The sequence below is a fragment of the Ischnura elegans genome (assembly GCF_921293095.1).
Source record: "Ischnura elegans chromosome 13 unlocalized genomic scaffold, ioIscEleg1.1 SUPER_13_unloc_2, whole genome shotgun sequence".
NCBI classification, from domain to species: Eukaryota; Metazoa; Arthropoda; class Insecta; order Odonata; family Coenagrionidae; genus Ischnura; species Ischnura elegans.
Window position 1 is genome coordinate 3,507,640 of NW_025791658.1, and position 27,770 is coordinate 3,535,409.

General features: G+C 39.3%; 1 protein-coding gene across 1 annotated transcript in view; it reads right to left on the reverse strand.

Moving 5' to 3' along the window:
* Window positions 1–27,770, reverse strand: part of LOC124172715 (zinc finger protein 70-like) — a 48,354-nt gene that overhangs the window by 2,042 nt on the left and 18,542 nt on the right. The window contains exons 5-6 of the mRNA XM_046552184.1: window positions 27,041–27,205; window positions 1,143–1,271 (exon numbers count right to left, since the gene is read on the reverse strand). Coding sequence (XP_046408140.1) covers window positions 1,143–1,271; window positions 27,041–27,205 — 294 coding nt within the window. The remainder of the gene's footprint in view (window positions 1–1,142; window positions 1,272–27,040; window positions 27,206–27,770) is intronic.

A 27,770-nucleotide genomic window follows, 5' to 3' on the forward strand; every position in this document is an offset into this window, starting at 1 on the left:
AAAGTTTTAGAGAGATTTTATTCGTTGTTCATAATATTCTAATATATTGGATAAAGGATGGAACAAAACATATTATTTATTATGATTTTAAATATGGTCTACGCTCGAGCCAAATATCCATTCGCAGTACTAAGAGGGTAAAATTCTAGAATGTGGTTAATAATAATATACAATTTACCTAACCTACAGTTATCTAGTGATGAATGCGTCAATACAATATGTGATGCCCCTCCTAAAATACGTAGGGGAGACAAGAGAGGACTGGAACACAATTTTTTGTGAAAATATTAGCAGTTTAAATTAAATATTTTTTCAATCCTTAGTTGCCTTGAACCTTCTGCATTGTATAGGGTAAGATGACAAACATCAGCATCAGATTTTTTCCCTTAGTTTATGAAAAGGTTTAAATACCTGAAATTTGTAATGACAATTCTTTTAACCTATATACAGTAAAACCTCTTTGTATCGTAATGGAGGGGACCAAAATTTGGGCAATTTGACGCATGGAGGTTTACTATAGAGAGGTTTCAGTGATAGGCACCATTTTTTCATATCCTTTGGAAATAAAAGGCACTACTGTCTTTTAAACCATTATATTCATGTGCTTAAACAAACATGCATGCATCAGTGAACATACATTTATTATTTAATAATTACAGAAAGCGAGTGCTATCGCATAATTTTTATCATGATTTGAGAGAATACGATGCGATCTCTCTTAATTCAACAGTCACTTAAAATGATTACGATAGTTGGATACCTTTTTTCTTATTTAATGTTAGATATGCTCTCATATGGAACAAAATGTTCATAACTAATGGTTAGCATTAAAATTACAGCATATTACAGGTGTAAAAGAAAAAAAAATACGGGTGAAACATTCATTGCTGAAAATGTCATTCGATGTAGGTAATCACGGCTGCATTAATGCTCTCAAGTTGTCTCGGTACGATTTGTGGAGGTAGTAAGGCCATCTTGGGGGTGTCTCCTTGGTATGATAAGTGGAGTTTTACGAGATAAAGAGGCTTGCCTATAAATTTACATGTAAATCTGACGGGACCATAGGGGTGGTATGAAGTATGGAGGTTTATGATGTAAAGAAGTTCACTACATGGAGGTTTTACTGCATTATCATTACTCACCTGGCTTCCATATCCATACGCGCTGTAATCATAGCTAGTCTCTCCTTCATCTTGATATCCTTCTTCAGCATACTCCTCTCCGGCAGCCTCTTCATCATGGACCAAGTCGGCATTTTCCTCCATTTCATTCTGGCAAAAAGAACCAAACATCATCTCACTCGACATCTGGTTGACATACAATGGCCATACATTGACATTAATCAATCCAAGTGTCATAAGCTAAGACCAAGTTGAAATTTTAAGAAAAGGGTGATTTCCTATTACTTTTCTATTGCCTAAATCGAAAAATTATTACTCCTGGAGTATGTATTTCACTCTTTTAGATTTTTAAATGACAGTATCTATTTTTGCGATTAAATGAAAAGTGAAAATTTTCAAGCGCGCGAAAATGCGAGGGGTAAGTATGAATGCCGGGAAATCTCTCCGTGTGACGTATTTCTTGTTCCCGCTGGCTCCCTGTGAGGTGACCTTGGGGCGAGGCTTGAGCACTGATACGACTGATATCATAGCAGAGTACCCTGCTAGCAGGTAGCGCTTGGCTTAAATAAGGATTATTAATACCCTATCAAACGGAGGAAACTTCCCGACTATAGGCAGTTTTAATAGGTGATTATTAAGACATGTTTCCCTGAGCTCTGTGCCTCATGCATGCATTGGTTACCTCAGACGATATAAAAATCCTATCTACTCATATAGAAACTAGGTCCCTGTGACGTCACGTGTAGTGTAATCGCATGGGCGCCAATCTGGCCTTTTTCAAATGAGGTTAAAATTGACCCTTGCCATTCGTCTACACCTGTATTTCTGAAACCAAATGATTTGTATATTATGAATACACTAATGGTGGCTAACAAATCGCAATCAATGCCTTTCGTTTTCTTTGATGAAGGAAACTACCCTAGTGTCAAAACTAAGGAACGTATTTTGTGAATGAAATTCTGTATCCTTCCCACTCCTCCTTTCTAAACCTTCCTTTTTTGCACACTTAAAAGAAAACAAACCCTTCTCCGACATTGCCTCCTTAACTACCAGGGAACTTACTTACAGCTCTTTCTTGGAATCCTATCATTATCCTGCTCATAGTAAAATTTCTAAGCTCAAAAGATAACCCAAGAAAGATTCCCCTACGTCATACTGCCACTAACGAGTAGTAGAATGACGAATTTGTTATTTTTCAAATTGTAGGTAAACCTACGCCACTTAAGCTGTATATCTATTACTTGTGTAACAGCTTAACGGAGGACTTTGAGTACGCCAATTTCAATCTCAAGATTATTAAATTATTAATTACTTTACTATACAATGACATAATAGTTATTTTTTTAAGACACTTTCCAATTTTTTGGCCAATAAGTAGGCTGGCAATATCGTTTGCAATATTGGGCGTTACGTACAATATGACACGTACAGTGAGTCCTCGTTTAACGTCACTTACCGTTCCTGAAAAATGTGATGATAAACGAAATGACGTTAATCGAAACATAATATCCCATAAGAAACAATGTAAAAAGTGAATATCGGCTCCTAAACCTCACAATTCCTACGCAAAAAAATATAGTGTATCATATCTGGGGCATTTTTTACGATGCGAATGCCAAGCTAGGGCATAAATACGAGTTCCTGTCTTCATCGACGACAATAGCAGCACTGACGTAAATCCTTCTCCATTGTATCTTCCCGCATTTGCTTTTCGGCTTCGCTATGGTGGTCGCCCGGGCGAGCGTTGCTTGGGCATCATCATCGCTGAAACATCGTCGCAGTTACAGGAACCAAAATTATTGTGAACACGGCGAAAAAAGTGACGACAAAAACTCCGAGTTCTACTCGGAAAAATTCCTTGAAATCACTTTTTAGGTTCCTGAAAACCATTATGTCAAGTAAAACCTTGCGCACCTACCTAAGAATTCATTTTGCAGAAAATATGCTAAAACCGTAATCGCGATTAACAATAAACACACCGTTTTACACTTCGTTTAGACTGACTGTATTACCGCCCACAAAACGAACAACCTTCAATGCCCGCCGCTTCGCATTTTTTTCTCGCGCGAAATTTAAAAGCCTTCACGTTATCGCAAAGCGAAGGTGCGATAAACGAATGACGGTCTCAAAATTTTTGTGACGTTATCGCGAAATGACGTTAAACGGGGTGACGTAGAACGAGGACTCACTGTATCAATATTTGCACCAATATTGGCCGAAGTAGTGTTCAAATGTCCCGATAGGGAACGCCATTGTATTTCGACGATTTTACGTTGCATATAAGCATTCGCGTGATTTGTACGCTTCAATCAATAGTGAAACAACTTCTTTCGTTCACATTTTAGAAACTTAAAGCGAATTTTCGGAACAAATCCAATGATTCACAGCCAAACCTGATGTTTTGCGAAGACCTCCTTGTTTTGGCCACTAGGTGTCAACAATACTGACTTCTGATTGGAGATTGGCCACGAGAAAATAGAACCTTTTCTAAATTACAAATTGGGCAATAAATTGTTTCCAATATTGTGAATAGGATATGGGACTAGAAATTGTTGTGTGTCAGTTGGACCACAATCCAATATCCAATGAATTGGCCAATAAATTGGAAAGTGTCATACAGGCTTTAGGATTTTTTACGACCAGGGACTTATAAAAAATATTGGGGGGGCTCACACTGGGGGTCTTGCCGCGGGAAATTTATAAATGGTGAGTTTTAAATTTTTTTTTAGCATTTTAGAAGAGTCGTATGATCGGCATTAGAACCCTGAAAACTCAACTCTGAATAACATGACACTCCGAGGAAAATTTGAAAGCCTAATGCATCTTTTCCTGCCCCCAATAACGAATTTTTGAGGGGGCTCGGCCCCCCTCGGGCCCCATGGAGTCGGCGCCACTGCTAACTACCTCAGATGAGGCGAAAGATCCACAGAGAAAAAAATCATTCGCCTTGACCTGGATTCGAACCCGGATCCCCCGATTTCCGGTCGAGTGCTACCAGTTAGCCAGTTTAGCTACCATTCTTCTTCTTGGCTTCTTGGCGTCATTCTTCCCTGTGGATATTTGCAGATACTACCGGACAAGGTGTTGATGGACTGCAGGGCATATGATGCCACTAGCAGTCCAAGTCATGTGTTTTATGTCCGGGCCTGCTCTCCGGCTGTGGCGCTGTGCGCACGATTCCCACGATCTTCGGGCCCAGAAGTCACTCTCCTAGCATTTTTTGTCTAGAAACGGAGAATTGAAGCAGGTAGCCCAAAAAAGGTCAGTTGGTGCGACGAGGTAGGGATGAAACACGCTTCAGTTGTTTTCATGTGATTTGATATTTTCCTAAGAAGACAATGATTTATGATCCGTTTGATTTCGGATACGAAAAAACAACAATAGAGGCACGGGCTGATGGACGGCCAAAGGTGGTTTTCTGAAATCCGCGACGTAGTTACTTTTGACGTGGTTATTACGTTATTATCCTACGGCGCTGAGATTCCCCCGATGATTGTTCAATCTCTTGGGAAGAGTCACACTATGTGCCAGTCGTATTTTGCCTTTATTTTCTGGCTGAAAATCCTGGCCACGGCTGAAATTCTACTCATAACCTCTGCGAGAGCTTTCAAACAAAACGGTTCATGAGTAGGACAAGAATCGCATGCGACGGCGCATTTGAAGAGGGAATCGGAACTCTATCCACCCTGATGGGGTGTTGCATTCACTGAATCTATTATTTAAAATTTCGGATCCAGATCCGATGTCTTCCGCGACTTTGGATCCGATGTATCCGATGAAGGGCAATATCCGCAGATATTTGGGTCCGAGGTATCCGATCCGACCATCCCTAAAAATAACAGTAGCCACAAAGGTGGCAAAACAATAATGTAGCGTTCATTGCGTCCATACATACCAGAGCAGCCTGGCGGGTGCCCGGTGGCGGCCGAAGGCAACCTGTCGAGTCCGCCCGGAGGCCGCGGCGGCTTATGCCAAGCAAATATCAACTTTCTCAAGGGTTGCATTGATAAAACTGGGCTTTACAAATGCGAATGTGTCTAAATTTTTTATTATTGACGCAGATGCGTGTTAGTCTAAAAAAAGTTACATATATAAAAAACCCGCTCTCAGCGCGTATTTATAAGAAACTTTTTACACAGGAGAACTCGCTCTCTGCACGTTTTTTTTATCATCAGACTTCCAATACCATTCAAAATTAAAAAAAATATATTTCAATCTATTATACTTTAAAATTGGTGGTCCAGATGAATTCTTCGAATGTGATTCATAATGCCACTCTCGCCGACATTTTCATGTTTCCGAGGCCTCTTAGGCATGTTCGTCGCAGCACCCGCGTGCCGGGCGTATCCTCCGCGCCGGCAAGGCTGACACCGCGGCCGCTTAGGTGTGTGGCAGCCTTTATGCCCCAAACTAATAGTCTATGCTCAAAACATTTATCTTCCTGGAATCGATGGAATCGGAATCGACTTTCGGCGATCGATTCTCGATTCCGTTCCCGAGAATCGGTGGAATCGAGAATCGACTCATCCCTAAAGGAAACTACCCTATTCTACAAATCTGTCGATATCCTTGGGCATATGCAACACACGATGATTCGGTGTGCCTTGGGGAACAGAGATTCAAGGGGTCAAGATTTAATTATTTAATTTGCCATTAATCAGGTTTAACCCTTTGAGTGCCATGGGTTTTTTGATGGGTACTCCCAGAAGTGCCATGGGTATTTTGCTAATTTTGTAGACCTTTATTAAAAACTTAATAATTTGCTTATTTATTACTGTTTTTGCACAATTCTTTTTGTATTTGGCAGTGAATTCATTCATCTAAATCAAAATAAAAAAATATTGGCAGTTTTGTTTCGTAATGCTCGATTGTTGTTGTTAAATTTTAAATTTAACGAGATTGAATTATTTAATTTTTCACTTTTGACCCAAAAATGGACAAACAAAATCCTTTTAATATGAACCAAACAAAAATAAATATGAAATACCATTGTTTTTCTATAAAATAGTCACATAATCGCAAAGAAAATTACTCAAATTTTCAGTAAATATCTTTTTTATTTTTCCAATGTTAGTTGCATAAAATTCAGGGGTAATTGAATCGTATTTCTTGAAAACATCTTTCCAAACCAAGGGATTGAGCGAGAATTAGCGGACCAGTCCGAAAAAAATGTATGTCTTCTAGTGATTTGATTTCCATAAACACCGTAATAAAAGACCTCATTTCCTCCACTCTAACTGGACACAATTTTTGCATTCTCGAATTCGGTGAGAGTCTATTATGTGAAGCCTAAACCTGTTTAGACCTAAAAGAGTACCTGTTGGCCTCCTTTACAACCATGTTCCAGAATGTGATGGCAAAGAAGAGGTTGAATTACACAATTGGAGGAGAGTTTGGTGGCGGTAGACGTTTGGGCCCCGGTTTTTCAAGAATTCAAAATTTGGAGTCTGGGGTAAATCACAATTGCCCTGAACTTCAACGAATTCTGGAGTGTGTTCACAGCTTCCACTTCCATTGTAAAGTTCATCAGAACTATTACTATCATCACTAAAGTCAATTATTACCGGTGTCTTCTTAGCAAAGAGTATCACACTTTCATCTGAGTCTGATAACATTCCCCTTCAATCTTGTTTCGACGAGAATGGGCGCTGTCCCCACTTCGCACAGAACCGTTGTCATGATCACTTAGCTAATTTATATATTCAACTAATCTGTCATCGTCAACACCAGACGCTAACTCAGTTCTCGACGTTGACGCTATTTACTAAACCATAAGGCTACTTCAATTTCGAAGAGGTAAATTGCGACTACAATCCCTCTCGTCGCAGGATGGAACTGGCCACGCAAACAAAACTGTCAGCTTTACATACGTGGGGTAATTTCATTGAGTAAATGACAGCAAAAGACGGCACACAACGAATTCTTTTCAGCTTTACATATGTGGGGTAATTTCATGGAGTAAATGACAGCTAAAGACGGCACACAACAAATTCTTTTATGTTCACCGTCATCATATTTCAATTACTACTGCCTTTGATACCATGAAAACGAGGTTGGAAATCGGAGTCAAATTGACGACCCGGTGCACCGGGTCGACAATGTGACTCCGATTTCCAACCTCCGCGGTGCCCCAGTTGACCGGTACACAAGCTGTGATTGATTGCACGGTATCAATTACATACTTAGTACCTTACCTTCTCTCTTTCGGTGCTAAATATAAAAAACACGATTGAAATGGCACATTCAGCAACAAATTATATCTTTCGAAGTAATAGAGCATAGATAAAAACCTCATGTCTTCCAGTAACGATCATATATCGCTCGCGCTCTGAAAAAAATAAGACGCGCTTCGCAGTGGATAAAATGTTTCAAATAAGTTAAAAGGAAATAAGAACTAGCCAAAAATAACACCACTGATAGATATACAAAGTACAAGGTATATTAAATGAAAGCCAGTTGATTTTAGGCGACAAACAATGCGGCTTATGAAGTGTAATACCAGGAAGCTGTTTCGTAAGAACCAAAAATGGCGCTCAGAAATTTGCATCTGTCATATAGTCACAAAAATTTACAAATATGTTGATAATTGCAATTAAAAATTCAAATTATAATGCAACATGGTAAAAAATAAACTGTTCTGGTGTTATATGCTATAAAAAGTATCAATCGAATGAAAAAAACATTGTTTTAACAGGGTTCATTGTCAACAACGATATATCGTCGTTGGCACTTCTGGCATATTCTGCAAACGACGATATATCGTTGCGTGGCACTCAAAGGGTTAACTAAATTTTTACCCAACAAAAATACAGCTCAAAAGAGCGTTCCCGTCAAAAAGTAAAAGAAACTAGTATGTTTCTATCAAAGCAGAAACTATGTTTCTGCTTTGATAACTTAACGCTTTAGCTGCCGGAGCGTCAAAATTTTTCTGCCGCTGTGTGCGGGACACGAGCGGGGAAGATATTTTTCCGTCGACCCCGGGCGTGTGTCTAGCAGGTGGTGGACCCTCACAATCCGGGACTCCCACCCTACCCTCTCACAACAGACCATGAATGTAATATGTCCTTGCTAATTACGCAGGGACAGACGACCCACCACCAAAAGTATAAGAAAGAGAGACCAATGCATTCAAATAAGTTTTCCCGGCAAATGGACAATGGCAAGATAAATAAATTCCTAGGAAATGTAAGGATTCGTTGGAATTGTTTTCATCGTGAATATGTCGCGGAGGGATGGGAGCTCTCTCTTTGTAGGAGAAGGGATATTCCAGGTAGCACTCCCTGTGGTGAGGGTGTCCAGTCCTCGAAAGACGCCTTTATTGCGCTCTGCCTCTAGGTTGGGCCGAGTTCAAGCAACCGCGGAAAGGACGGCAATAAAATCTTAAGGAAAGGCTGCCAGTAGCCTTGTCTACACTAGACTTAACTTAAGCAACTTCACTTAAGTCTAATCTTGAATGTGGTGTGGTAGCTAGAAACAGTTATGTTGACAGGTGAAGATCTAGGGGAGCAATTAGTTATTTCTGTGATCCAAAGCCACGGATATTTGAAATAAACTTCCAAACTCCGTGAATTAACCATTTTGGATTTAGACGGTTAAAAGGGAAGACTGATTTCAGTCCCTGAGCAAACGCTATTTGGCGAGAGGTGATAGAGCCATAGGAATTTAGAATTACTAAGCTTGACTTCGTGGAATGACATATACATAACGTAAACGACGACACTTAGTCAAATTCCCCTCCTTTGTTAAAACCATTGATGTTAAATTTTAACCTTCAATTCCTCCCACGTCCAATTAAATTGCCATATCTTATCCCCCTCAGCTTCCCCAGGACCAAATTGATGCCATATGCAATGGTTTCAATAGCAAGTGTGTGGGATTTTACCAAGTGCATTCGTTTACGTTTTCATTCGATTGACACCATGGAAACTTAGCTGTTTTAACCAGATCCTCTGCCATCGTCTCAGGCCGATTCTTAGTTGACCCTGTAGGGCCAACCGACCCTAGATATGTCATCAGCCCCTACATAAACCGATCTCGCCCCACATACGCCACATCATAATCATAATCATAATTTATTCAACATTAAACATAATACAATGTAATAGTCTTCGTCAAAGAAAAACTAAATCTAGAATATACAATTTAGAGTATTGCTCTCCAGAAATTCATTGAGTGAATAAAAAGCTTGAGTCACTATCCACGAGTGAAGAACACCTTTAAACTTTCTTAAAGTACAATTTCTTGCCTCTTGAGGTAAGTGGTTGAACATGCAAAGTTTAACATGGTCAAAAGAATTTTTTGTAGTTGACAGCCTACAGTGGGGCTGTAACAGATTATGTTTGAGCCTTGTGTTGTAATGGTGGACATCAGCACCAGTTTTATGGCTGTCAATATTCACTTTCACATTTATTAAACATTTAAATATATATAGACCGTACAATGTCATAATCCCTTGCTGCCTGAATAGTGGTTTGCAATGTTCCCTTACGTCAGAATTGGTAATAATCCTGATGGCTCTTTTCTGTAGAATGAATAACTCTTTAGATGAGGAAGAATGGCCCCAAACCTCAATGCCATAGGAGAGGTGGCAGTGAAAAATGGCAAAGTAAACTGCTCGAAGATGTTCGGCAGGAATGAGTGTTTTCAGTTTTCTAAGGAGGAATATGGCTTTTGATAACTTAGCAGTTGTAGAGGATGTATGACAATCCCATGTTAGTCTGCAATCAAGGTCAAAGCCCAGTAGCTTTAAATTTCTAGTGTGGTACAGAGTAGGGCTTAAGGAGAGCCTACATATGACCGTTTTTGGAACTAAACGGACCCGACTTGATGTCGAGTACCCGAACCAGCCCTACACCCTTTAAAAACATGGCGGCCAAATTTCGTCTGCTGATCACTTCGATTAAAGATTCTACGTAACATTGGATATTAATGGAGACGAGCTCACACGAACTATATTTAAATGTACAGGAACACAGCAGGGAGGTAATAATACTACCACTTTATAGCCACCAAGTTAAATAAATTATAAAATTGACTGAACTAAAAATAACAATGTAGCGGTATACATGCGCCTTGTCTCTACGAATATACAATAATATTTTTCACATTTGGCACCTGGTATACTTTTGGGAAACCAATACTTCGTTTACATATAACCATAGAAAACGCAGTTTCATGCCAATATTTTCACATAATAAACTTAACTACGGAAGGTGAAAGCGAATGATGAACCTTGATGATGCAATTTAAAATCCCACGTCAATGATCATATTTGCTCCTACATAAACCAATCTCGCCCTACATACACCAGAGTCCTCTAGATTACTCTCTCAACACTACTCTCTCATCATGTCGAGTCGTCGCATAGGCTTCCACTGTGGGAATCACCATGTCCACCATTGTTAGTCCCAGCACCCCGTTTACCCATAAGAAGATGTGGGCAAATTTCTTCGTTTTTTTGGTATGCGAAGAATGTTGGTGATTTTCGGATAGTTGATATTAATTCCCGAAACCTTTTGCTCTCTGCCATTAGGTTTTGGTTATTGGTTATTTTCATCACCCCTGTAGTGAGGATACGGTTTATGCAATATATTTCCCTACATTCGCTCTCCAGAACAAACGGTCATTTATTCAAAAGATCAATGTATATTACATTGTTAAACTTAGTTTTTCTGGTCAATTTTTTTCTTCTCTCTTTCAATTCTTTTCTTTTTTTAGTAATAATAAAATGTTGTGGTGTGTTCCCATGAGTTGATATGTCCTTGGTAATTATGTAGGGACGGCAGACCCACCACCAATAGTAAAAGAAATAGAGACACTTGCGTTCAAATAAGTGTGGAGACCGCAAATTTGGACGCGGAATATTTTTGTCTAATTCGGTCACGGAAGTGTTTACACCCACTCCAATGCGTGAGAGAGGCGGAGGGGGAGGATGACTTGAGGCAAGGAAAGCGAAAGTGAAATACGGCAACAAAAACACACTTGGAGAATACGGGAAGAGGGACACCTCAACAACATGGAGTTGTTGCAACAAACACTTCACTTCCTAGGTTACTCCTATACGTCAACTTAGGGGGGAGGGGATAAGACCTGGGAGGCAAAGACTTTGGGTATAAAAACCCTCAAAATCTGAAGGAAGTCAGTTGGTGTTGAGGAGTGACAACCGGGGCGTGTACCGCGAGCAGTGGTCCGTTGGACGAGCAGAAATCTCCCATATTCTCCGTGCCATATTTCACGACTCTGTCGGTATAAGTACCTATTGCCAAGGGCACAATCCGAATAGGCAAGGGCAAGGAGTCATACTCAGTCCGAGAGTCGCAGCCCCGCCATTAAGTCAGCCTTCACTCCACCTTCGCGAACATCGCCACCGCTTCTCAAGGGGACCTGAAGGTAAAGTGCCTTTTCCACTTTCCTCACAAAGTACAGTTTGAGCCACTTCATTACTTCCTGCACCCAAAGGCAAGCGCCCACATGGCAAAGCCGAGTTTGACCCCCCATCTCACAAGAGAGACCGGGGCGGACGCTACATAAGTTTCCCCGGCTAATGAACAACAGCAAGATAAATAAATTCCTAGGAAATGCAAGGATTAGTTGGAATGGTTTTCATGATGAATTCGCCGTGGAGAGGAGGGAGCTCTTTCTCTCTGGGAGAAGGGATAATCTGGGCAGGGCTCCCCGTGGTGAGGGTGCCCACTCCTCGAAAGATGCCTTTGTGCTCTCTGCCATTAGGTTTGTCCGAGTTCAAGCAATCGCGAAAAGGATGGCAATAAAATCTTAAGGAAAGGCTGCCAGTGGTAAGAAAATATGGTAAGAAAAACTTAGAAAAACGTTTTTCCCGCACTCATCCATACACACTGTTCAAAAACATTTCTACAGCCCATGGGCTGTAGGAACGAAGCTGTAGGAACCTGTATAAACCCATTTGATAGGGATGTGTTCCCGATAGCATAGGTTTTGGATATTGAATTTCCTATTAACACGTTCAGGGCGGCATGACCCACCGGTGGGTCATGGCTGGTCTATCCCCGTGGGCGGCATGACCCACCGGTGGGTCATGCGTTTCTAAGCTCTATGGGCGGCATGACCCACCGGTGGTCACGTTTCCCATGCAAATTAAAGGAGCTTCGGGCCACGTGCGCCCATGAGGACGGACTTATTACGTTCTTCATCGCCCATGAAGGTGTTTTTAGTTAACTTTTTACTGATGCCAAACCGAACTTTTTGCCTAGAGAAAGGTAGCAAGTGAAATGACGAACAATCATGTAAAGATTCAGTATTTGATGTTGTATTTGCATTTGTGCGTGAAATATTTTCAATTTTAGGTTAACTAATCGGAAAGATATTCAAATGAACTCGATCATCGGTAATCAACTTCCATAATTTTATGAAATACGTAATTGTTGCATTGCGGGTTGCCTATCCGTAGATTACAGGGGTTTAAAAAAAAATGTAATTGTGTTGCGTACGAAGTTCTCAATCATATCAATTCCGCAGGCAGTTTTATGAAGTTTATTCAGTAATAAAAGAAAGTAAAGAATATTGCAGTCATATTGAAGGTAGACGAGAGCTACATATAGTTGATTCGTTATTGAGCCATTATTTTCTATGACACGGCAATCTCTAGACGTAAATTTTATGTTTTGCATCGTCTATCAAAAGTATAGCGAAATATAAATCAAGTTAGTTTGGCTTTATTACATTTTACGACGAAGATAGGTTAACTAAAATATTCCTACTATTTACGTGGCATTATGCATCGCTAGAAATGCTTTTTTCGTTTTCAATAAGACTGTAAGATGGCCCTACAAGAAGGACGATTACCTTCCTTGATTGCACGTCGCAATACTACTACTCTCACCGTTTCAATTACATGGCTTTCGCATATCGAAGATGTTCCACTTTCGTAGATATTTAGAGGGTAGCACCCACCGGAAAAATTATTTAGATCGAAAACAAAAATGGAGAAAACATTTCAAAACTATAATAAATGTCATTTTCAGTTTGGATATCCTAATTGGGTCAATGGAAACAATTTTCTAAATGGAGAATACAAATGAGCACAACGAAAACTTGCCGAATCTCAAATATAATTTCAAACTATTTTCAATACAATCACTCATATTTTCAATATATTCACTTATTTTCTTTGACAATGTCAATGGTGAATTTTGTTGAAACAATCCAAGCACATTGTAGGGTGTCCATCACATTCCTCACAAAATGTGTTCACTTTTTTTCCCTCTTGCTTGCCTCTTTCGTTCCCTTTTTTTTTACGTATTCTCTCGTAACAATTGAGGCATCTCTTCCTATTTATCCTTGCAGTACCTTCATATTTACTTAGGTTGTGCAAGGACTTCCTCTTCGATGCTGGAACACCTCCCCCAGCCACATCGCTAAAGATGACATCTTCTTACGATAATCCATCAATAACTTTCTCTCGAAAATTCAGCATTTCCATTTTTTTTATTTTGGCCATAATTATTATATAAAACCCATGAAGTCACCATGCATGTCCCAAGAAGCAGTTCTAATGCCAGTTTCTTATACCACTTGAGAGATCGTCTGATGCAACTACAATAAGCAGACACTTGGTCGGAAATGTCTTCCCCCTTTTTCGCGCTATTGTAAGCTATGATGGCTTTTGGTTTCATTATTACCCCTCGCTTAGATTTCGACGTGGTTGGTTGCAAAATCTCACCAAGGTCGGGGTTAGAGGATATCATCATAACTGGTCTTTTGTCCTGCCATTTCATCATTCTAACACCTTTTCCATTTTGCCTTGCAATAATTTCCCCCTTTTCAACTTTTTTTGACGAAACTCTGGTGGATTACCTTTCCGATTCGCCCGCAGTGTGCCACAAACATAGGTCTCCCTACCCAAAAGGTCTTCAGCTAGGCCCACACTAGTATAAAAATTATCAATGTACAATGTCCGCCCAGCATCCAAAAGTCCCTCCATCAGTTGCAGTACAACTTTGTGTCCATGTCCAACCTTCCCCCTCGTGTTTGACACTTCACTTTTCCCAGAGTACACTTGCAAATTATGCGTGAATGAGTCAGGGCTACACAGTTTGTAGCATTTTATTCCATATTTATGAGCCTTTCCAGACAGGTACTGCCTAAAATGTAACCGACCTCTCTAAGGTACCATCTGTACCATTTGTGCAGTTTCCCCATTCATCGGAGCTTGATAACGCTACATGCTCTTCCTCTTCGGGTAAATCTTCTCCAATTTCGTCCTCTGAATATGAAGATTCACTGTCTTATTCGAAATCGGATGGAATGTATGAATCATCGGAGTCAGAACTAAATTGAGATGCATCTGAGTCAGCCATCTCCTCTAATTTTTCTTTGCCACTAATAACACAAAAATCACTGCTCCACAAAAAGACGAGGAAATTAGACTCGTATATCTAGTGGCACTCGTTTATTAGCCAAGACTGAAAATTCTTCTCTCACTGCAAGGAAAATTTTGTCACCATTGTACATGTAAGGCCCTCCGCTCAGCTCGACTAATTTGAAACTCGACGTGTGTATTGCATTGTTGCGACAAGGCCACTATGTGAGAAGCGATGCCGCACAAGATTAGTCAAAAATGAAACTGTCGGGGGATTAGCCTCCTAAGGGTTACTTGCAACACCCAATTGTGGGTAAGCTTACGATAATAACTGCACCCACGAATGGGTCTGCCTGCAATAAAATTGTAAGCAAAGCTTCACCTATGCCAATAATAATTTGGTTTCTTATCCGCAGACTATGGAAATAATAGATTCAAAGGTTCCGCCCCAACCACCACCCCTCTCCTAGGAGGCATGAGGGTGGGTGCGGAATATCCTCAGCCCTAGCCTTTTCTAAGCGCCGGACAAGTGCGGTTAGGCCCGTCTTGAGTCTCTACAAAATCCCATGGAACGTCCACCCCGAAAGGCGAGAGAAGGGGAAAGCTATTGTTTCGTATAGGGTGCTACTGACTGAGCGGTCGGTCGCCAGCGTCACAAAGGTAGAGGTTTTCCCGGTTCTTTTGTGGATAATCATTTTCGCGACTTTCTGAAAGCGTAGAACCTCTAACAATGACAGTAGGAACGAGATGTATGATTTCCTCCCGATGTATTTTGTTCCCAAAGCAATAAAACCGAAGCAAGGCATCATAGCGAAATAGAAAGAGTGTAATGAAGGCTCAGAAGATAAATTCGAAACAGTTGCAAAAAACTATGAAATATCGAATTTTTTCCGATACCTGTAACTAAACACTTTCATTCTGGGCTTATAAGAAGAGTAAATAAATTATTTCATCGTTTTCATATCTAAAATCACGACTTATTTGTACATTTTGAAGGTATTTACGTGACAGTAAATAAATATCGAAGAAAATAAAACATGTAATACGTTGTTGCATATGCAAAAGGGGATTAATTAATAGCTAAATATTGCATTCTGGGCTGATAATAAGAGTAAGTGGATAAATTATTTCATCGTTTCCATTTTGTACATTTTGAAAGTATTTTAGGTGACAATAAATAAATACAGAAGAAAATAAAACGTGTAATGCGTGGTTGCATACACAAAAGGGGATTAATTAATTACTAAATAACGGTGCATAGGTTTTCCAAAATTTATTGCAATTCATCATTTTCAACTATACCAAAGAAGTGTGCATTAATTTTAACATGATTGGATCGATTTAATTTTTATGAAAATTGACGCCCACGGGGAGGAAACGGCTAATTTCACGATAGCCGCGAACGTGTTAAACATATATATTCCCATTAATAGCCTTCGAAGACATTATTTAAATGAAGATTTAGAGTTAAAAATATTGTTAAAGATAGTACGTACGCATTAAAAGACTTTTTTCTCACTAAAATAAATTTTTACGTGCTTCAGAAATTCCAAGCAGGTAGCCTTACAAGCGGGTAGCCTAACATCCAGGAAAAATGCATGCTATATCAGGGTTTTGTAATGCATTTCCTGCCGTTGACAAATTTTCAAACCAGTATAAAAACAATTCTTGTGTCAACCAGACCCTTTTGTTGCTCATCCAAATGACAGACAAATGCTGCTTCGAATAGCAATTCATTGCTCAAGGATTTTATTAATGATAAATCATAACTGGCTTTAACCCATTTACAGCCAAAGTTGCGAAAACAGAACATTATTGAGAAATGCAAAAAAATGTTTCAATTGAATGTTATTCATAAGGAATTTGCTTTTTTCCATAAAAGTAAGTTTAATCTGATTTTTAGTGAGATTATAATGACATTTCGTAAGTATTTTGATATTTATAGAGACACTCAAAATGTGTCAATTTTCAAGTCACCTGTTATGCAAGATAAATAATTTTTCCTACGAGTAACTATTCCCCTTATTAAGTTTTTTATTCGTCCATATGGACGTCAAAATTTCACTTAATAGATACAGTAAAACCTCTATGCAGTGAACCTCTTTACATCGTAAACCTCTATACATCATACCAACCCTCTGGTCCCGTCAGATTTACATGTAAATTTATAGGCAAACCTCTCTATAGTGAACCTCTTTATATCGTAAAACCTCTATGTATTATAGCAACAAGACACCCCCAAGACAGCCTAACTACCTCCGCATTTCGTACCGAGACAACTAGAGACCATTAATGCAGCCGCGATAACGAACATGGAATGACATTTTCAGCAATAAATGTTTCACGCTTATTCTTTTCTTTTACACCTTTACTATATTGTAATTTTCACGTTAACCATTAGCTTGGGCCATTTTGTTCCATATGAGAGCATACCTAACAGTAAATATGAAAAAGACAACAAACTATCCTAATCATTTTAAGTGACAGTAAATGAAGACAGAACACATCGTTTTCTCTCGAATCATGGTAAAAATTGCGCGATAGCACTCGCTTTCTGTTACTTATGGCTTTATTTTCCTGTAAGTGCTTACATACTATGTTCAGTTAATAAAAGAGGCGACCAGCGCAGCTATAATCCCTTGCTGGCGGAAATATATCAGCTAACTTCACTCCCATTCATGGAGACAGAATTACTCAACCGCATTGCTACTTCCGTTTCTAAAATAAAAATATTTCATGAATTTAGTGCTACTCGAAATAAATCAAATACAGTTTTGCAGTTATTTTATTCCCATATTTCCCGGTGTAGCACTTTCTTACTGCCGCCTCGGTAATTTTTTCGATGCTTTCGTGAACGACCGTAGTTTACAATTTATTGCGACAGTCATATGTCCTGCGTGCATATTTATGCCGCGAAATCTGACTCTTCCATCGGGAGTCCGGGATGTCAATTTCTAGCAATACTGAACGAACATCACTCCATGCGCAACAATGTTAGGTGAAGGAGACAACTAATTAGCTGATACATGGTAGAGCAATGAAATTTTTTACCATCGCCGCCGCATTCTGAAGTAGTTCGCCCAGCATTCTCACTAAAAAATTACGTCGTTTCGCAGACCTTTGTGCCCTCGACAGTTTTTCTACGGAATGCTACGAGCATTGTATTTTAGAGAAAGGGAATTCGACGAAATTTACAAAATTACGCTCAATTTCTTGTTTATTTTTTGCAATAGTCACGTATTTATTTTTTTATAATCTGTAATTAGTCATACGTTATAAGAATGATAAATCAATTTTCTAAAATATATTATAAGGAGTATTTTCAATTATTTGCCATAAAATATGAAAACATACGAAAATTACTTAATTAATTATAAGCTGATGATGGATTCGACAAATAAAACAAGGCGGCCGCTTGACACAACCACATTCCGAGGAATTTTCCGAGCCATCGATGAGGGCAGGCAGAAGAAAGACGTAGCAGTGACCTTTGGAATACCATCATTCACCCTGACATCTATTTTAAACAACCGAGGAAAAACAGAAGAAACTGTATATCTATGCTGCACAAATAAAAAAATCAGGGCAGTGAAATAAGAGGATGAAGGAATTATGTTAAGAAATATAAAACTTGTGTACTTCCCTCCAATCACTACTAGTAAATTACAACCCTTAGACCAGGGAATTATTTCTTTGGTCAAAAGGCATTATCGAAAACAGCTAGTGATTTATTTTTTATGGAAAGTGAATAGTGAAAATGACATTGAAAGTGCTCATGGAACATCCTTCAGACCATGCACAGGCTGTGCCTTTCGTGGAAGGAATTATGTAATATCCTCAAGTAAACCCAATAACTAGGTAATTTCTTTCCTAAAAAGCCCTCTTAAACAAGTTACTTTTACCTTTGTATAATCATTAAATTGTAAATATATGTTCACTAATGCATGCATGTATGGTTAAATATATTAATATTATGGTTTATTAATAAAATGGTGCCTATCACTAAAACCTCTCTATAGTGAACCTCCATACATCAAATTGCCGAAATTTTGGTCCCCTCCATTACGATGTAAAGAGGTTTTACTGTATTAAAGCTTATATTTCGTTAGGGAGTTAACATTAAGCAAAAATCGGATCGGGAAGATATTGTTGCGTTTTCGCAACTTCGGCAGAATCAGGTATCTATAGGCAATTATGCAACTCGCAATACCACATATTTCCGTCTCGTAGGAATATGCCGTTTTTACTGTCAGATATAATCCTACGCATTTTTATGCCACGTATTTGACAGATATTGTCATATTTGATAATTAAAATTCTTAGGTATTATATTTCCAATGAGATGCTGCATTATTTTACCTAAATCCAATATAAAAAAGAGATGCATTACGGTTTGAAAGAAATGAGTAAAAGTGAATATTTTTACAGAATATAACGTATTTTCCAGTTTTTAAGTGACATTTTTTCAAAGCAGATTAAATTACAACAAATAATGACTATTTATGAATTACATGAAATAATTTCGGGTGCAATGGAACACAAAACTTTGTACATTCATTCCGAATTAGTCCTTCCTTACTTCACGATTCAGCGATATCACCGACTTCCTCAACAAGATATTGGCCGAAAGAAGACGATAAGACACGAATTTGGTTCGGAAATCATTGAACCAAAACATATTTAGATTATAAAAAAAATGATCTACACTTTTCAGACAGTTCCTATCTGGACAAAAATGACAGATTTTTAAATTATGACCTCAATTTGACGACTTGAATTAAAAATTATTACAACTCGGAATATTTGCGCATAAATGTTCAAATGATGAGCAAATGGTACCTTACTTTGGTCACTACAGTGCATAAATGTTCTTTTAAAAAAGCCTTTTAGATTTTGCTCTTAACTTTTGTGGTTATGCTTTTCAGACGGCTTTAGGGTTCAACCAGGCAATACAAAATTACTTCCATCGAAGATTCGGCTTGGAAGCAAGTGTTATTCTGGAATTTCTCAAGGTTATCCCTGATCCCTCGAATCATCGTATGTTTTTCGATAACTTCTTTTCATCTTGAAGAGTATTTATTGTTTTGAAAGAAAAAGAATTATTTGTCACTGGAGCCATCCGTGTAAATATAACGGAGGAGTGCCTGATAGAATATAATGAAACCATTGACGTGAAACTAAGAGGAACATGAAAACAAACATTAGATAAAGCCGAAGGTCTTAGTATTGCTCGATGAAATGATAACTAGATTATCCCTGTAGACAGCACGTGCAAATTTTGGGCACAGGGAAAAGTTTCAGCAGAAAAAAGAAAATACTATTTCACACACTATTCTATGTTAATAAAAGAAAATACTATTCGTGTTATTGGGGAGTATAGTAAATACATGGGAGGTGTGGACCTACTCGGTAATGCAAATTACCGCACTAGAATTCGGAGGAAAAAAGGTCCTAGTTTATCAACTTACTGGACAGCATTTGCACTAACGCCAGGAAATTGTACAGGTTATGCAACACAAGTAAATTTCACTGGTAGACTTCAAATCGTATCTAGAAGAGACGCATCTAAAAAGTGAAGTGAATCAGTCAGTAGATGACGTACCCCTATACAATTCGCGTCCATAAACATAGAAATAGTTAGGCCATGTAATTCATCGCGGATTCGTGAAGCATGAAAGGACGAATTTGGCCATAGAGTTGAAAAATAATCCAGTAGTTCCCAAAACAGTGTAAAAGTCAAACCATGCATGAATGTACGAAATTTTATGTTCCATTGCACCAAAAAAGCTTGAGTATTTCATAAATAGTCATTAATTGTTGTAATTGAATCTGCAATGATAAAATTAAAGTCAATGAAAAAATGTGAAATACATGCTCTTCTGAGAAAATTTTCGCTTTGACTTACTTCTTTCAAACCATAAAGCGTTCCTATTTCATAGTGGGTTTAGGTCAAATATTGCAACAACTCATTGGAAACATAATATCTAAGAATTTTAATTATCAAATATGACGACATCTGTCAAATATGTGGCATAAAAAGGAGTAGGATAATATCTGACAGTAAAAACACCATATTCCTATGAGACGGCAATATGTGGTAATGCGGGTTGCATAACTGCCTTAAGATACCGGATTCGGCCAAAGTTGCGAAAGTGCAACATTTATTTTTTACCATAAGATAATTTTTTTGAAGGCCCATATTTCCAATTTATCTAATTTGGCATGTTATTAGGTAAAATGAAGAGAAAAAATTATATACTTTCAAGTATTTCTTTACTTGGCTGGTAATGGATTACACCCAAGTCTCGTATAGCGCAATTTCGATAAAGCGCAAATTCGTTCCTCGGGGAAACATTGCAACGCAGTGTAGCCTAATCAAAAATCTTAAACGCTCTCGTGATAAAACGTGAACTTGCGCTAAGTACACACGAAATTTCTATCATTTTACGCATACAAATATTATTGCTTGCCTCAAATCTTCTTTTATGTTTATACATTAATCGAAATCCATTGCTGTGCAGTGGCCAAAAGGATTACTCGTCATTGGGTCCAGATAGCTGGCCTACCGAAGTAATTTATCTCGTCTCCTTAACAGAATGAGTTAATTTAGATCATTAATTAAGCGTGGGGCTAGTGGAAATGAGTTTTTTTTAAGCAATACTGGTTGAGACGTAATTTTTGCCGTCATAGGTTATCGGGCGATTGACTTCCAGGTAGAGGGTCTACGCTAAAGCCTTCAAGGTCATCGGTATTCACGGGGGAGAAATGGAGCGGTGGCCGAGTTGCGCATGAAGAGCACTAACATATAAGAGGGTCCCCTATAGAGTCTCAAACACAATAGCTTCGTTCCCTCCCCGCAGTCGTAGGCCCTCTGCGTTTCACAGTTCAGCAGTAGAAGGTGATTTCGATAGAGCCATGCAGAGTAAAAACCAAGAGAAAATGACAAAAAATAGGAATGCGGGTAGAAAAATCAAGAATTTATCAAGAAAAACCTTGAAGAGAAATTGATATAGGTCAATTGCTTTGAAAATGGAGAACGTCAAAGCGATATTGCGCGGAAGTTTAACACGTTCCCTGCCACGCGCCGCCATAGGGCGTCTCACATAACTTCAAATCCGAGTTAGTGAGCCACCATTTGGCATCTCGCATTGCTGCTGGATGCAACTAGAGAGACGCCAATGGGCGTCAAAGTAGCATTTTCGTTGAATCATCAGGCGATGTATAGAACTTGAAATTTAAGCTACATTTCCTTATGCACTGATGAGACAATGTTATCCTCTGTGAAAGGAGGGTATTGGTAACACATTTCAGCTCCAATTTCATTATTTTTTCGCCTTCGGTTTCTTGTGTTTTTTTCGGGAGTAGTATATTTCAATGGCTATATCAATCTATGTTTCAAGTGGAAGCTTGAGGTATTATATCTCCACACAATGTTTCAAATTACATTTGAAGAGCTTTCTTTCGTTTCTTTCCTTCCCTCAGTTGTCGCTCATGCCTAACCGAGTGAGGAGCGCATCAGTATACCAAATTTATTCTCTGTGTCTGTGCTTTCGATACGGAAGTGATAACCAGTTAAGTGAATATATCATGTGTACGCCGTCACGCATTATTGGGGGAAAGAAACGTTTTAACGAAGAAGAAATCGGGCATATTACTCTGACAATTCGGTTTCCACCAACGACCTTGAAGGATTTTCTGAAGAAGACACCGCTAATTCACGGTGTCTGAGGAGTCGTATGAATCCTCAGAGTCAGGTAATCTTTCTTCTTCTAATGCAAGTATGATTCCTTATTCCATTTTTTTATTCACATTCTAATAACTCCTTCTCAGTGGCACCGACTCCAGTGGGCCTGAGGGGGCCCAAGCCCCCCAAAAATTCATTACAGATGTGAGGAAAAAATGTGTCATACTTGTCATTTTCCCCAGAGTGTCCAGATATCTAGATTCCAGTGATCAGGGTTCTAACGTCGATCATATGACTCTTCTTAAATGCTTAAAAAACTTAAAATTCGCTACTTATAAAATTTACAGAGACAAGGTCCCCGGTTTGCCCCCCCCCCCAATATTTTTTGTAAGTTGGCACCCCTGCTCCACCTGTAATGTTTAGATACTTCTAGTGAGGTGATTCATCCCACGCTTATGGAAAGAAATCTTGGGAGATAAGTCTCATTTTGTGGGAACCATTAGGAAAAATAGGGAAGGGCTGTTAAGAGAAATAACGACTGCTAAGTTAAAGAAAGGCATTTCAGTGCTATGAAAAACTTGTGGAGCAACGGTAAAGAAATGGAAAGATCAGAAAGATCGTATTCATGATCTCCACCACCATCAGATAGGAGATAATCCCAATGGGGAAAGAAATCGAAGAGGGGAAGTGGTTACTAAGCCAAAGATGGTGATTGAGTACAATAAAATAAAGGGAGGAATTGACATTGCCGACACCCTTTCGTTTGCACCCATCGGAAAACAGTAAGGTGGTACCACAAGGTGGCCGATGATGCTCTTTTTGGGACTTGTATTGTTAATGCTTTTATGCTGTGGAATGAAACACGGAATCCAGGTGCCCACATGATCTCTCTCCTGCAGTTAAGACGATAAATTATAGAAGAATGGATGCATATTATATGGGATTCCGTTGATAGGGTCTAAAAAAATCGACGCACTACCTGGTAAATATAAATAAGACTGAAGGAAGTCTTCGAAGTCTGGTAATTTATAGGATAAAATTATCATTACATAAAATCGAGAATTAGTATTTTTCACACTAATTTTAGCACTGTTTCTTCATTTTAGAAAAGCCCGTGTTGGTTGTCGCGGATTTTAAAAAGAATTCTTGCTGACGATGAGCCGCAAAGTTGCCCTCAGTAAAGCCAAAGTAGCCCTCAGTTTCTACAAAACTTATGATCTGTCCGGATCAGCCATACCTACGTCTCCCAAATTTAAATCATTGCACTAATCATCTCCGGATACGGTAGCAAATATTATTAAAAGCATAATCAACAATTAAAATTTGTTTTAACATTATTTTCAATCATAGCTTTTCAGCGAGCACTAAAAAGTTGGAACGCACATCCAATTGCCTGAGCCACCAAATGGCGTCTCATCAAATTTTAGACATTGTCAAAAGTGGGGAGACGCCCTATGACGTTGCACGTGATTAAAGGTACAAGCGATAGCGCATCACGTAATGAGTGTAAATATACCGAGAAATATAAGTAAAACCCGAAGATAGGCTCAATATCATTATTGCGGTTTGGTAATAGGTTCGAAAATATTTGCCTGGCACACGCGGAATGACAGTAGAATTCGGGCCCGGCAGGGAACTTGTTAAACGCACGAAGCCTTATTCTGAATAAAGACGAAGTTAAAACATCAGTGACCTCAGCCGCACCAACTTCAACCAAGCAGTCTACACATACGGAAAGTTCATAGTGAATCAGTACAAAAAGACGAGAGTGGTAATCGCTCTGAGACATTTAGTGAAAGCTCCGGTTCGTTCCAGAATTAAAAGGCAAGCAGGTATTTTCAGTGAGGCGATATCAGGTGAATCTGCAAGTGTTGATAGCGCAGTCACCACAACATTTTCTGATGAACTCCAAGCTGTGATTGAAAGTGGCTCCTTTCCCCCTCAACTAGTTTTTAGTGTTGACGAGACGATATTCTATTGGAAAAGAATGCTTTCTCGTTCATTCATTTTCAGGGAAGGAAAACCTGGGAAGGCTTCAAGACATTTAAAGACTGTTTCACGTAGCCGCTAATGACTCGGAGGACATAAAATTAAAATGATTTTTCATTCATAAACTCCGCTAGCTATGAAATGGCATTCAAAGTAGCGTTTGCCTGTCACTTCGATGAGCGACAAAAGGGCCTGGGTGACACAAGAGTTGTTTTTAGACTAGTTTGAAAAATCGTGAACTTCCGGCAACGCATTACGATCCCCTGAGATAGCAGATGTTAGCCCACTCGCACGACAGGAGCGAATTTCAAAAGCACGTAAGAATTTTTTTTTAACGTGAATAAAAGTCTTCAAATGCGTGCATACTATCTTTAAAGATGTTTTAAACTATAAAAAATTATATAAATAATGTTTTCTAAGGCTATTTATGGGAATATATATGTTTTAGAGTAAATTCAATACTCAAGACCTATGCTACCAGGAACGCATCCCTATCTTCCCAATGTTAAAACGCTCTCGTATAACGCAAATTCGTATAGCGCAAAGACCCCAAGGAACGCATCCCTTGCGCTATACGAGACATGGGTGTAATTCTATAAATCTGTATATATCCTTGGACATATGCAACACACGATGATATCGTGTGCGTTGGGGAACAGAGATTCAAGGGGTCCCCAATGCACACCGTGGAAAGGTGAATTGCAATGCAAACGCTGAAACTGAAACAGTGGTGGCTTTCAACTGGGTGAAGTGCTTTCCTGAGGGAAGCTTTTCCAAATTGCATTTTCCAACCAAAGAAACTTGTTCTTTATTGTGAAAAATGTTTGGGAAACTTGCTTTAACCATTTCTAGGCGGCAGAGTTTACGTCTTAGCATGACTCCTGTACTGAGCCCCAAGAGACTCTTCTTTCTCGTGGTACGGAGCATTTTTGGAGGACATTCGTAAAGAAGGGTCTCGCGGATAATCACACGCTTTCAGCTCCAACCTTTTTCGACCCCTCCCAGCGGGGACTCCGCATTCTTTCCGACTCCGAGAGTAGTTTCCTTTCCAGGTTTACGACCATACCTGCAGCATTGGTTCGCGCTCAACATATGGATTGCTTATATGTATTTGGTACATGGATAATTGTTGCTTGCAAGTAAATTGCAGACTTTGAATTGGATTCCTCATTTTTTTCTGGGCATTGTAAAATTTTAAACAAAGTTCTAAGGTCAATATTAACGCATTTAATGCAGCAACAATTTCCATGTTTATGTTTATACAGAACTCAAAGTATAAGTTAATATTTATTGTAGAATTCCATTTAAAAATTGTAAACGCTGCTCAAAAGACAAAGAATTCAATTCTTAGTTTATATTTCTTGAGAAAATAACAAATATTAATTTCGAAAACTGACTGGATAAACACTTGCATGACCTACGCTAAGAGGGGTAATAACAGACTAGGGGTCAGAGTATCTGCTCCCGGATTCCGAGGGTAAAGCCTAAACCCCACAGTGTTGGGTCCCGAAGCAAAGACGTTATACACCTGTGACTGTCATAAAAGGGGGAGAACTAGGAAACGTATATATTCGGCTTTTGTTCACTTGCGTGAGAAAATCTCTGACGAAAATATACGGCTTTTGTCTCCCGGGTCAAGAAACCTCCACTCGTATATTTACGTGTTTAGTAGGGAAAAGGTTAAAGACAACCCTTGTACATGTTCAACCTTTAGGCTGCCGAAACATTTTTAAACGTTTTGTTTTTCTGGGATGTCAGGGAGAGTTAGGCCCAGCGCACACGGAGCGACTACTTTATAACCTCAGTTGGGAATCAGTTGCGTCTGCAACCAGTTTGCAACTGAAACAAAACTTCTGTCCGCACACGGGTGTAATGACAAAGGGCTGGTTCTAAATCAGTTTCGTCTATTGTGCAATCAGTGAAGTGTTTATTTAGTGCGGTACATGTTGTTTTTTAGTCCTTGGCTTGGCCGTCAGGGCTTACTATCACTGAGTCAGGCGAAGAAGACACTGTGAACTATTATCAACACCAAAGACGTTAGATAGTTTGTATTTGTTCATGATGTCACGCTTCTCTACTGCTCCAACGAGCTTCATGTTGACTTCTTGATCATTCATTTTGAGATCGACACTATACGGCGTTGTGTGCACGGCTGTGCGTGCGCCTCCCCTCTCAAATACATTGTCAAGGTCACAAAACAGTTGCGCATGCAACTGGTTCGCAACGGTAGTTGTAAAACGGTCATACAGTGTGCGCTGGGCCTTAAGCTGAAATAGCATACCTACACTGTGGAAAAGTGGACTTGGGGTCCACCCAGATAACAAGAAACATTTTGGGAAACAGAAGAAGATAGTCGAGCAATGGTCAAACGTTTAAAAACGTTTTTTTCCACACTCAGCGTACAAAATGAACAAAAACGTTGGTATGGTATGGTATTTGGAGGAGGCGACCGACAGCTGAGGTCATTTGCGCCATGAGGGAAGGGTGGAGAGAAACCTGGCTTCGGCGTTAGCCTGCTCTTAACGAAAGGTGCCAAGGGGACCATGGCTTAACGTCCCATCCGATGGATGGAGTGTTACGCTTGAAATGTTCTCTGCATTGCATTCAAGCAGGGATCGGGCAGTCTATGAAAATTCTCTGCCACTGCCGGGATTTGAACCCGAGACCGCTGGGTGGGAAGCCAACAATATAGCCACAAGACCAACCAGATCCCCCACGAACAAAAACGTTCCCGCAGTCTTAAGAGTTGTACACGTCATTTTTTTCTCGGTTGAACATATCGTATTTATATTGTAACGCAAACTGATCTTGCTTTTTTCATGATTGGCTAAACGTGAGTGCAAGATCTGACATTTTATTAAGACGGGTGACCCCATAGGATAGTTTACGGGACTGATGTCCTGCACATACCATCTGTCCATAGTCCTGTGGGTCTGCGTCAACATGGGAGCCAGCAGCGCTTGCGTAGTCCTCATCCTTGTAGCCCTCACCCCACTCGCTGTGGTCCTGACCCATCTCCGACTCCCCTCCAGCCTCTCCCTCGTCTTCCTCCATCGGTTCCTCCTTCACGTGGACCTACAACAAACAACAGGGTAGCTTCATTCATCAAAGAAAACCAAAGGCATTGATTGCGATTCGTTACCCACCATTAGTGTCCTCATAACATACACATGACCTATCTTTTGCCTGCTCAAGCTTAAACTCAAAACATCATTGATACTTTTACTCTGATCAAATTTATCACCTTGGTCGAGAAACGTCCACACGTACATTTAAGTCTTTAGTAGGGAAAAAGTTAAACTTCACAAATCAGCATAAACTAGGTGAACTAGGTTAACTATAAATTAGGTTTAACTATGCCAGAGTGCATGGAAACAGAGCTGCAGCAAGGTCCACCACCCACCGAAAAAATTATATGAACTTGGCGACTGCAGGAAGACCAACTGAAGACTGCTAAAAAAACAAAAACATAACAATATTTTTGTTTTCAATGATGATGATGATAGTGGAAAGGATTTTTATGATTTTGAAAGTGATTTAAGTCTAATTTCATGATAGGCAACGTTTTCCTTGAATCTGTTTTTTGTTTTTTTCTGCTTTATTTTGTATTTTGTTTGATTGCTTGCCCTTGATTCATTAT